Genomic DNA, 12799 nt, shown 5'->3' with positions numbered 1-12799 from the left:
TAACGTCTACTTTTCTATAAATATATGAACAAAACATATATAGTTAAGTACTAACAACTAAAATTAAACTTTAGATGATTAGAGAAAATAACTAAGTGATTTTTGGATAAATAACAACATTTAATTTTAATTTGGTTTGATTTTAAAAATGTGATAAAAATTAAATATTTTAATTTGATATAGACCTGTTGGTCCGACCCGCCGGTTAAACCACCAGTTCACGGGGTTTTAGCGGATTTTTCCGGTTTTTGCAGGTTTTTAGTTGTCCAGTTTTTAGAAGTAATCCGTACCGGAATGTCTACCGGGTCGCGGTTGGAGCGGTCTGACCGACCGGTTCGGTCCGGGTTTAAAAACATCGAGAGGAACACTAATAATAAATAGAAATTCTAATAAATCAAATAAATATAATGAAAGTGAACAAGGAGGAAAGATAAGGAGAATTTGTTACTAATGCCCTTTCTTTGATACCCCTTTTTAATAATACCCTCTTTGATGATCATTTTTAATTATACCTTTCCATTATTTTTTAAAGACATTTTTGCCCTTGTTTTATAAGTATACCGACAATCTTATTATACCTTCGCCGTCGACCTTCTTCGTCTTCGTCATCGTCTCTTCTTCTCCGGAGACATCTCTCCTTCTCCGGTCGGATCTCTCCTCCGCTGCTATCATTGTTTCTCCCATCGTCTTCGTCTTCGTCTCTTCTTCTCCGGAGACATCTCTCCTTCTCCGGTCGGATCTCTCCTCCGCCGTTATCACTGTTTCTCCCGTCGTCTTAGTTCTCTATTTTAGTTCGTCGTCTCTTCTACCCCCTTCGTGTAAGTGTTTCTCCCATCGTATTGAGCAATTGAATTTTTAGGAGATATAAAGCAAATCTCTCCTCCGCCGTTATAAATTGAATTTTTTTAGGTCTTAATCACTTGCTCTTTTACATCTGTTCGTGATAATAAAGTCTTTTTCTCCCATCGTGTAAGCTTGTTTCTGTATTTTTGTTTTGATTTCAATTTCAATTTTGTGTTAGCTATTAGATTGTTGTTTCGATTTCAAATTTGATGTCAGAATTTTTTTAGGTCTTAACACTTGCTCTTTTAGATCTGTTCGTGATAATAATGTCCTTTATTAGATCTTTGGACATCTACTGTTATTCTTTGATATAGTTGTTCGGATCTCTCTTCTTTTAATGTAGTTTTATTGGTTTGTTTTGTCAGGATTTGTTTGGGTGTACAAATGATTGAATTGTATGCAGTATGTGGTTTGTGGAAGTTGAACAACAATATTCATTGGGAATTTGAGATGGATAATGAAAGGGGAGCTTCTTTGATTAACATTGATGAGAATACTAGATTTAGTGAGTTGGTAAAAATTCTATTAGAAGATTTTGACATTGATATTCAGGCACAATGTTTAAAGCTTAGTTATTCATTGCCTGCTAAGTCTTCTACTATAGGTAGTATTCCTATCTTTATTAGAAATGATAGGCAGCTTGAAGCTTTTAAACTCAAATATGCACAAAGTGGAGGAGTTCTTCATCTATGTGTTACTGTTGAGGATTTTTGTGAGATTGTAGAGCAGGTATTTTTAGTAAACTCATTCTCTTGTTCTTTCTAATATTGTTTTAGAAAAGTAACTGATTTGAGGAATGTTTCTTTATCAGGGTCAACCTAGCTCTACTCCTTTTATTGAGAGTGTTACTGCTGTTACTCAGGTAACTTTCTACTTTAGAATTTTAAATTATTTATTGCTTACAAAACCTTATAAAATTCTTTGAAAACACTTGTAAAACGTTTTAAATACTTTACAAATCCTTTCAGGATCAAACAAGCTCAAATCTGTTAGTTGGGAATGCTATTGATGTTTATACTCATACTCAGGTAATTTACTGCCTTTTCAACCCGTTTTAAAAACCTTTGAAAACAGTTGTAAACCTTATTAAAAACTGTAAACCTTATTAAATCCTCTGAAATCACTTGTAAAATCTTTTAAAAAACCATTGATTTGTACTTTCAGGGTCAACCAATACCAAATCCATATGTCGAGAGTGATCCTCCTGCTGCTTCTTCAAGTCAATATACTAGCACTTCTGATGATTTTACTGCTACTCATTCTCAGGTAACTTACATTTAAACACTTTAAAAAACCTTTTGAAAAAGGTTGTAAACCTTATTAAATCCTTTGAAATAACTTGTAAAACCTTTTAAATAACCATTGATTTGTACTTTCAGGGTCAACCAATACCAAATCCATATGTCGAGGGTGTTCCTCGTTTTTATTGTTCTCCTGTTGCTTCTTCAAGTCAATATACTGGCAATTCTGGTGATTTTACTTCTACTCATACTCAAGTAACTTACATTTTAAACACTTTAAAAAACCTTTTGAAAACGGTTGTAAACCTTATTAAATCCTTTGAAATAACTTGTAAAACCTTTTAAATAACTTGTAAAACCTTTTAAAAAAACTTGTAAAACCTTTTAAATAACCATTGATTTGTACTTTCAGGATCAACCAATACCAAATCCATATGTCGAGGGTGTTCCTCGTAACATGACAACCTCTGTTGGGTATCCATCTGGTTCTTCACACTCAACTGGTCTAATCGATGTTGATTCACTGTTTTGTGGAAAGTTATTCAAAGACAAAGCATAAATGAGAAGTCAGATGCGGATGTATGCAGTCAAGCATAGTTTTGAGTTTCATACTTTTAAGTCAGACAACAAGAGGTATGTTCTTAAATGTATTGATGAAAAATGTAGTTGGAGGCTACGTGCAACTAAGGCTAAAGCATCAGATAGCTTTGTTGTTCGAAAGTATATTAGTCAGCACAGCTGTGACTCTGCTTTAAGGAATGTTAGTCATCGCCAAGCATCTGCAAGGACTTTGGCTGGTTTGGTTAGTAACCATTTTGCAGGAGGAAAGCTTCCTCTCAGACCCAAACAGCTCATGGAAATTTTTAGGATTGACCATGGAGTTGGTGTCTCGTACTCAAAAGCATGGAGAGCTCAAGAACATGCATCAGAACTTGCTAGGGGTATACCTGCTGATAGTTATGAGGTTTTACCGAGGTGGTTTCACATGATAGAAAAGAAGAATCCAGGTACTATCACTTACATCAAAGCTGATTCTGATAATAAGTTTAGATATGGTTTTCTAGCTTTTGGTGCATCAATTAGAGGTTTTAAGTTGATGAGAAAAGTTATTTCTATTGATGGCGCCCATTTGAAATCAAAATATAAAGGGACTTTGCTTGCTGCATCAGCTCAGGATGGTAATTTTCAGTTGTATCCTATTGCTTTTGCTGTTGTTGATTCTGAGAATGATGCATCATGGGATTGGTTTTTGCGGTGATTGAAGACTATTATTCCTGATGAAGAGGATCTAGTTTTTGTGTCTGATCGGGCTTCTTCAATTGCAACTGCGCTATCAGTAAATTATGTACATGCTCATCACGGGATCTGCACTTTCCACTTGCAAAAGAACCTGGAAACACGATTTAGAGCTTCGGCTTCTCTTCTTCGAGTTGTTCATGATGCTTCAAGAGCTTACACTCAGTATGATTTTGATTATTTGTTCACTCAAATTTCCAATGGTGATCCGGATCTTGGAGAATATCTTTGGCAAGCTGATATTAGGAAATGGTCACGTGCATATTCTCCTTCAAACCGGTACAACATTATGACATCTAATTGTGCCGAGTCCATTAACTCCAGGTTAAAAGAGACTCGTGAGTATCCAATTGTCTGCCTGTTTGATACAATCAGGTCTATTTTGACTAGGTGGTTTAATGAACGACGTGAGGAGAGCTGTCGACATCCATATGCTGTTACTACAAAAGTTGGGAATAAGATGAATGAATCTTATAATAATACTACCCGCTGGCTTGAAGTTAGTCAAGTAAATGAAAATATCTTCGAGGTTAAAGCAGCTTTAAAGACATTATGGTGAATTTGGACACAAGGAAATGCACATGCTGTATGTTTGATATTGACAAATTCCCTTGTGCACATGGAATTGCTGCTGCCAAACATGTCAATCTCAATGAAAACATGTTTGTTGATGATTATCATTCCACTGAAAGGTTATAAATCTCTTTTTTAATAAGGTCTTTAAAAGGTTGCTAAAGTAACGGATCCGGCAGGTTTTTACAATGTTTTAAAAGGTTTTAAAAGGTTTTATAAGTTATTTATAAGGTTTATAAACAGTTTAAAAAAGGTTTTACAAGGTTTTTCAAAGTTTTATCAAAGTTATATTAGTCTTATCTTCCTCTTTTTTATTTTACAGATAGCGTTTAGCATATTCAGAGAGCATTCACCCAGTAGGTGATATGGAGTATTGGGAGATTCTAGAGAGTGTTAGTACTTCTATTCGGCCACCTTCTACTCGTATACCTAGTGGCAGGCGAAAGAAAAAGAGAATAGCTAGTTCATGGGAGTATGGAAAGGCTAAGACAAATTCAAAACAATACAAATGCAGTAGGTGCGGTCAGTGTGGACACAACAAATCTAGTTGTGTTGCAGCTATCTAACTCTCTCTCTCTCTCTTTAATTCAACTTGAATTTGTTCTTTTTAATAAATTTTTTTCAGTCTGTGGTGTTGTAAACTCCATTTTCTCAGAATTTTTTTTCAGATTTTACAGTTTTAAACCATTATAAACAACTTGTACTGCCTTTTAAAATAGCAAGTCGTACTGTTTTAAAATCATTTACAAACAACTTGTAAAATCTTTTAAAACATGTTAAAAACCATATATACTCTTGTAAAACCCTACACCGATTAAAAACCATATATATATACCTTTTAAAACAACTTGTAAAACCTTTTAAAACATGTTAAAAACCTTTTAAAACATGTTGAAATCCATATATACTCTTGTAAAACCCTACAACGATTAAAAACCATATATATAAAATCTTGTAAAAAGCAAGTCGCCACACTCTCTCTCTCTTCCCCTTCCCCTTCCCCTTCCTCTTACTCTTCTTCATCTCTTTCTCTCTTCTCTCTCACTGCAAAAACCCTAAATTTCTTCTGATTTCACCATCTTCAGTCTCCTTCACTTCTTCGTAATCAAAACCCTCCAACGATTTTAGATGATTTGAAGAGATAGAGACGATTTCGAATTTTGATTTCGAATCGCTTAAGTTTTTTTTGTGGAAGACGATTGAAGGGGTAATATGCGAAGAGTCACTTGGAAACACACGAAGGGGTAAGATTTTAATGGATAAGATTTCAAAGGGTTAATTTATTGAAGGGGTATTAAGCGAAGCGTCGATTTGGTTCGGTTTTAATTAAGCGTTGAAGGGGTACTTTTTGTAAACCAAAGCGACGCTTCGCCTATTATATATACATTTTGTCTCACGATAACTCCTCAATCATCTCTCAGATTCGAAAAATCAAACCTTTGTCTCCCAAATTATCTCCCAGATTCAAAAAATCTATTTATATTCTTCCTTCAATCCGTCAGAAATGGCCCGTCGTTCTCCTTCAAGCCTTATAAGGACTGATCTGAGATGTCTGAACAGGGGTCTTTCGCCAAACATCACAGCAGGTAAACACATACATCTTCAGAGTAGATTTGTTTTACTGTTAAGGATAAAAGAGATTGAGTGTTTGCCTTTTTTTTAGTAACTGTTGATGACGACATTTTCCGTTGGGAGGCTACTCTAATCGGACCGGTGAATACTCCTTATGAAGGGGGAGTGTTTAAACTTAGGCTTACTTTTCCATCTGATTACCCAAGAAGTCCCCCAAGGTATCTATTTTTGATTATACTCCTTTTTATTTTAGCAAGCATGATTATTAGTACTCTTTTTTTGCAGCAACTCAATAGTTTTTTAAATAAAATTTCTTGATTATGCAGGTTGTTTTCATCACAAGAATTTGCCACCCAAATGTAGCAGATAGGAGAGGCATTCACCTAAAACGTTTGAGGCGCGACTATTGGACTCCCATGTCCATTGTTAAGGGTTTCAAGGAATTAGTGGAGAAGTTGATTGAACCAGAGGTCAATGATGAGGAACAGACTATTGAATATCTTGCTAACCTCTACAAATCTGATAGGAGAAGGTTTGAAGCCATGGCTAGAGAGATGACTAATCAATATGCTGGGAGAGGAAACTGAGATAGTTCATATCTATTTTTAAGAACTCTTGAATAATTTATCTTGTTTTTGTTCTTTGTAATAAAATATTTCAGTCTCTGCTCTTGTAAACTCTATTTTAAAAAATATTTTTTATTCAGAGTTAACTGTTTTAATATTAGAAAAAACTTGTAAAGCTTTTAAAAAAGCAAACTAAATTGATATATCATTATAAACCATTTGTAAAACCTTTTAAAATTTCTTAAAACAAGATATAATCTTAAAAGTTTAAAAGGTTTAAAAGATTTATATGCCCGTTTAAAAGGTTTTAAAACCATCTAAAAAGGTTTTAAAAGGTTTTTAACACTTTTAAAGCTCTCTTAAAGCCTTTTAAAACCTTTTGAAGCATAAAATAATATTAACCCGTTTTAGAAGATTTAACCTTTTAAAAGATTTTAAAAGGTTTTTAAAACCTTTTAAAACCTATAAACAGTTTAACACCATTTATAGGATTAACACCATTTAAAAGGTTTTACATGCGAAAAGAAATAACTTTACATTAAAAGGACATTTTTTTAAATATACTTGCATACTAAAACATTGAAATACTATTCTATTCAATATTCTTTTTGATGTGATCACGTTTATATACCAGCAATAATTTCTAAATGGTTTTTAAAAGAGTTACAATGGTTTTAAAAGGTTTTTTAAAAGGTTTAAAAAGATGTTAAAAAAGTTTTCAAAAACTTCTAAAATTCTTTTAACCCGTTTTAGAAGATTTAACCTTTTAAAAGGTTTTAAAACCCTTTTAAAAGGTTTTTATAGGTTTTAAAACCCTTTTTAAAAACAGTTTTTTAAGCAATAACCTCATATATTAGGCAAGTTTGAACAAACTACTCATGTATAACTAAACTGTTTATAGGATTAACACCATTTAAAAAGTTTTACATAACATTAAAAAGACAATTTTTAAAAATCTACTTGCAAACTAAACATTGAAATACTTTGCCATTCATTATTTCTTCTTGATGCGACCAGCAAGATGCCAAATTCCTTAACCTAAGTATTTATCCTTGTACTCCTGCAAAAGAAAACAAAAATATAAGTTAATATTAAATAACAGTAAAATGTGCATAAAATCTTTAAATAACAAAAGTCGAGGTTCACTAACCTTTAATTTTGAAAACATTCTGGTACCAAGGTATCTCATTTGTGGAGTAACATCTTTAGGAATTTTGTCAGGATGAAGAATTAATATTGCCCTCCTTGTTACTTTTTTTACATCTTCTTTAGTCATCAAATCCATGGCATAGACTTTTTCCCACTTATTCCCTTGCCAAAGATACTACAATGTAGAACATCCAAATTTTATTAATGTCTAACGCCTATGATAACAAGTATATGATTTTTTCAAACTTACTTTATCAATTGACGAAAGCATAGTTTTGAGGTCCTCGCTCTTCGACCAAGAAGTTATAACTTCCTCGATTTGTTTCATTTCTTCGTCACTTATATTGTTCTCCTGCGTAGTAGGTGTTTGCACTGATACAAACATAAGAAACAAAATATTATATGTCATTTTCAACAGGGAAAATCATTTATAATAAAGACTTCAACAACTTACAACTGCCGATTTCCTGGCTGGTGTGATATTGTTGTTGGCTTGGGTCTTCTTGTTGAGTGGGAGCTTCTTCTTGGCTTGGGTCTTCTTGTTGAGTGGGAGCTTCTTGTTGGCTTGGGTCTTCTTGTTGAGTGGGAGCTTCTTGTTGGCTTGGGTCTTCTTGTTGAGTGGGAGCTTCTTCTTGGCTTGGGTCTTCTTGTTGAGTGGGAGCTTCTTGTTGGCTTGGGTCTTCTTGTTGAGTGGGAGCTTCTTGTTGGCTTGGGTCTTCTTGTTGAGTGGGAGCTTCTTCTTGGCTTGGGTCTTCTTTTTGAGTGGGAGCTTCTTCTTGGCTTGGGTCTTCTTCAGTATCTGAAATATTAATACACTCTTCGTCATCCGATATAATAGTGTACGCTTCTTCTTGGCTTGAGTATACATCATCAGCACTGTTAGGCTTCTCATCCTGCATAAATAATGATATTTTTTTTAACCATATGTAAATTATTTTCAAATATGTTTTTACAAGGTTTTTAAAATTTGTCGATCATATTCAAGTAACACATACCTTATCATTATTCATATCCTCTTCTTGTGGATCATTTTCATTAGTATCCTGGGTATTTTCTTCAGGAATAACACTTGGGTCCCCTCTCAAGTCAGTATGTTTCTCATGTTGATAATCTTGATTATCTTCTTTAGATACCTAGAAATGTTGTAAATTTTGTTAATACTATTTAAAACACTAGCAAAACCTTTGAAAACGATTATATGATTTTGTTAAAAATTCTTTAAAACACTTTTAAAATGATTTTAAAAGGAACTAAGTTTTTTTTTCACTTACAAATTTACTTGGAGAAGGTGGTACTTCCTCTTCTTCAAAATCGGGGGCAGAGGCTCGTACTCCTCTTCTTGAAAAGAAGTGGCAGAGGCTTGTACTTCCTCTTCTTGGAAAGCAGTTGCAGAGGCTGGTACTTCCTCTTTTTGGGAAGCAGTTGCAGAGGCTGGTACTTCCTCTTCTTGAAATGCAGTTGCCGAGGCTGGTACTTCCTCTTCTTGAAATGCAGTTGCCGAGGCTGGTACTTCCTCTTCTTGAAATGCCCTTGATTCCCATTGTGGTGTTGCAGCAGCAGTAGTGATCCCCACATGATTCTCCAGTCTCACTAATCTTTTGTGAGTAAGTTGACATGTTTTTAAAATCATGTCAATTTTCTCACTAAAAGATATTCTTTTTTTTTTGTTAGTTTGATTCAAGAATGGCCCTGCAGCTTCTCTCACACGCTTTTTTTGATTTTGTTCTCCCTTTTCAACTTGAATAAATCCTTGAATCCATTCCTCCTTAGTCATCCTATAGCCTTGGATTACAAGTTTAACAACTTCGTCAAAATCCTTGTCTTCATCATTCGGTGGCATAACCAAATGGCTATATTCATCGGGATCACCGACAATTGTTTTCACTTCAAACTGCAAAGAAAAATCGATTCATATTATATATCAAAAGTCTTATATAGATATTGTAAAACCTTTTAAAACTCTTTTATAACTCTAGAAATCCCTTGTAAATCCGTTGTAAAGTCTTGTAAACCAGTTTAAAACACATTGTAAATCTAAATTACATTACTAACATTTTTTTAAAAGGGTTTACAATGTGTTTTAAAACTGTTGGAAAACAAAAAAAAATAGTTCTAGAGAAGTAATGGTACCTTGCAAGACTCGAAAACAAATTTTATTTCATTGAATTTTGGGGAAGATGTCTTTTGCCATTGTAAGATCAGTGGGAGATGTTGATTTTGGCTTGAAATGCTTTCCCTAACACCAAAATGTTCCCCTAGCTGTCGAACTGAAGATAACAACCAGTTTTGGATTGCAAATGGAAAGCCAGCCATTCCATACTGTTTCTTTGCCAACGTTCCCACAGTCATTTGTTTCACATCTCTCACTAATGATTCGTAAGCAATTTCACCCCAAGGATACTTACAGAAATTCTCAAAACTACTGGCTCTCAGCAAATTCTTTAAGGGAATTTGAACTGCTGGATTTTGAGCTATCAATATCCCCTCCACTAGTATCAAAGCACCTAATCTAATTCTTTCCTCAGCTTTCATGTCTTTTCCTTTAACTTTCAAAGTACCAAGAAGACGTTTGCAGGTCATTTTATCATTCATCCACAAATCTTTTTTCGATGTAACAGTACCTGATGGAACAGTGCCTACGGGAAGGCCTGTTGTTATGACGAATTCCCTTAGCGAAAATCGCATAGGTTGATCATCAAATGCAAACCAGAGCTCGTTTTTCGCAGACAAAATCCTCCTCTGCAGTAAGTGGTGGACCAGTTGACTCGAGAAGTTGATATTTTCCCGATTAACAAATTCTATAATTGGACCCAAGAAAGACTTCTCTAACTGCTGGAACTCTTTTCTTTTTAATGCATTCTTTACAGTCGCCAAAACAGCTTGCTCTGAAGAATATTTAGTAACTCTTTCTAATGTATCTCCCTCTGTGCCTGGCGTGATTAATCTTTTTGGAAAGCACAGTTTCTTCGCAGAATCTTCAAAATTACTCATATCGCAAAACCTGTCAACATTGTTTACAGAGAACATATTCAAGACATGCACCCAAGATCCCTTATAAATCCTATTTTAAAACCAATTTAAAACTTTTTAAAGACATTGATAAATTTCCAACATTCGTATTCCGAGTTCACCAAAACATCATAAAATTTCATATTGAAATAGAAATTGAAGTCAAAATTAAATTCCAAACCAAACTTACAAATGGGAGAAGAAGAGACGACGAATTCGAATAGAGGACTGAGAGGAAAAACGAGGGAGAAGAAGAGTCCGTAATTTGACAAAGAGAAATTGCAATTTGAAGTCCTCGCGTACCCAATCAGCCGACTCCTACTTTCAATCCGACGATTTCGTGTCTACAATCCGACGAAATCGAGAACCCAATTTGAGCAAATACAGATTTGAGTGAATTTCGCGACTTTCAACCTCCCAGACGGAAAATTGTACCTTTTGAAAGAGAAACCCTTGCTTTTAGGGACAATTGATACAGGGGGGAGTGAAGGTTATATACTATTGGGCCTAGGCCTAGGGCTTTCACCCTTATTATACAAAAACATTGTAAAATCATTTAAAATATAGTATTAAAACCATTTAAAAGTTTTTACAAGCGTTTTAAAACGGATTTTAAAAGGTTAAAAGGGTTTGTTTTGGGTATTTCAATGAATTTAAAGGATTTACAAGTGTTTTAAAACGTATTTTAAAAGGATTAAAAGAGTTTTTTTTTGGGTATTTCAATAAATTTTATAGGATTTTACAAGAGTTTTAAAATGTTTTTAAAAGGATTCGGAAATGATAAACAACGTTTTAAACTTCATTGTAAATACGTAAAACTTAAACGAAGTATATATATAAAAGGAGTAACTTAACATATTTTTAGAATAGTGTCACAGTAAAAAAACTAAAATATTGTTCTTGATGCAATAAGCTAAAGCACCATTCCTGCGATCACGTTCAGATACCAGCAAGATGCAAACTTCCATTATCCTAGTCATTTTGTAATTCTGCAAATATAATATAATTGATGTTAGAACCATTTAAAATACATTTGCAATACAAAAGTTGTTAACCCATCTAAAACCAGTTTAAATAACCATGTAAAAACCTACACTGACCTGCAAAGATATCAACCGCCATTTTCTTCCGTAAATCACCAATTGACTCATTTTTAAGATTGCCATGTGTTGTTATGCTCATAGCCAAACATTCGATTGTCTTCAGCATGAAGACACCACTATCTTCAATCTTATCAACCTATCAAGAAAAAACAAAGTGAAGAGTCCAAAGTATTTACAGAGACCATATCAAAAAACTAGAAAACAAGCTCAACATTATTTACCTGAGGTATGCAATTTATAATACTGATTCTGAACGGAGATTTCTCTGTATCATTTTTCATCCCAAACTTCTTCTGGGCAATATAAGGCATTGCAACAGCATATGCACCCACCTGTTTGTCTTTAATTTTGTTGGTGTAGAAATGCTTGCCTAAGTCGTAGATAATCAACTCCTTCTTCTCCAAATTGATCATCAATGGCATCCAAAGTCTTTCCTTAACCAACATTGGCGCCAGTATTTTGTTTGTAGGTGCTTCCTTGAAGAGTTGACTGAATCTTTCTTCAGGGAACTCATATTCATCTTTGTTGTCAACGAATATTGAGTAATATTCATCAATCTCTCTCAAAAAAGAAGTTTCAGCCAATGTCAATGCTTTGCTTTTAAAGAAGTGCGGATGACTTTCTTCTCTTCTGCTTAACAACTTCACAACTGCATCAACATGCTAAACAACAACAAAAAACAGATTAAAACAAGTCTTGTTGTCAAATAATTCATATAAATAAGTTAAGACCCGGTCACACATCATCTTGTAAACCAATTTAAACACATTGTAAATCTTTGAAACCGCTTAGAAGACATATTTTAATTCCTTTTAAAACCTTTTAAACCTCTTGTAAACACTTTTAAAAACCCTTTTAAAAACCCTTTTAAAACTCTTTAAAAACTTTTAAAGAGTTTTAAAACCCCATGAAACGTTAACAACACATTGTAAAACCTTAAGCTTTGTAATCATACCATTGTTGTTAACGACTTTCCTGGCGTCTCTAGTGTTGTGAACCACTTAGCATCAACTTTTTTACCCAGAATTGTTAGTTGCCTAAATCAAAAAATAAACAGAATAACCATGAATACTTATAAAACCATGAATACATCTGTTAAAAGACTAATTTGAACTTTTACTTTTGTTGCTAGAAACTAAAACTTACATTGTTTTCCTTGAATTCTTCCAGTCACTAAATACTTCTAACCGGGTCTTATCAACTTTGGAAAAAGGATAAAGTATTGGGTCCTTCTTCTTCTCGGCCGTGTAAGGCGGCTGAGTGTGAATAGAAGGAATTGTATTTCGTTCACTTTTTCTTTGCACACCACCAACATCATCAGATTTACTCTTCTTTTTCTGTGGCTTTACAAAACAAAAAAATTTCGCACTTTATATCGATACACTGGAAAACATTTTAAATATCTCATAGAAATAATTAAGTTAGATACATACCCCTTCTCTAGCTT

The 12799-nt window shown here is 33.9% G+C and overlaps 1 protein-coding gene and 1 pseudogene across 1 annotated transcript; both read left to right on the top strand.

Annotated features, from left to right (window-relative positions):
- Positions 1-2541: 2541 nt before the first annotated feature.
- Positions 2542-4556, top strand: LOC147919810 (uncharacterized; annotated as a pseudogene).
- A 901-nt stretch (positions 4557-5457) lies between these two features.
- Positions 5458-6112, top strand: LOC147919809 (ubiquitin-conjugating enzyme E2-16 kDa-like). Its single transcript, XM_087504115.1, has 3 exons — positions 5458-5539; positions 5617-5666; positions 5852-6112. The coding sequence occupies exons 1-3, from the start codon at positions 5458-5460 to the stop codon at positions 6110-6112; spliced, it is 393 nt and encodes a 130-aa protein (XP_087360241.1).
- Positions 6113-12799: the final 6687 nt, after the last annotated feature.

Source organism: Camelina sativa, chromosome 20 (assembly GCF_030686135.1).
Source record: "Camelina sativa cultivar CO46 ecotype springtype chromosome 20, ASM3068613v1".
NCBI classification, from domain to species: domain Eukaryota; kingdom Viridiplantae; phylum Streptophyta; class Magnoliopsida; order Brassicales; family Brassicaceae; genus Camelina; species Camelina sativa.
Note: the sequence above shows the minus strand (reverse complement) of the source record. Positions and strands in the feature narration are given on the sequence as shown.

Excerpts from the sequence above, each read along its gene's own strand:
- LOC147919809 (XM_087504115.1), top strand. The coding sequence starts at position 5,458 with ATGGCCCGTCGTTCTCCTTCAAGCCTTATAAGGACTGATCTGAGATGT. Across the intron at positions 5,540-5,616 it reads TTCGCCAAACATCACAGCAG|TAACTGTTGATGACGACATT; the intron begins GTAAACACATAC and ends CCTTTTTTTTAG. Across the intron at positions 5,667-5,851 it reads AGGCTACTCTAATCGGACCG|GTTGTTTTCATCACAAGAAT; the intron begins GTGAATACTCCT and ends TTGATTATGCAG.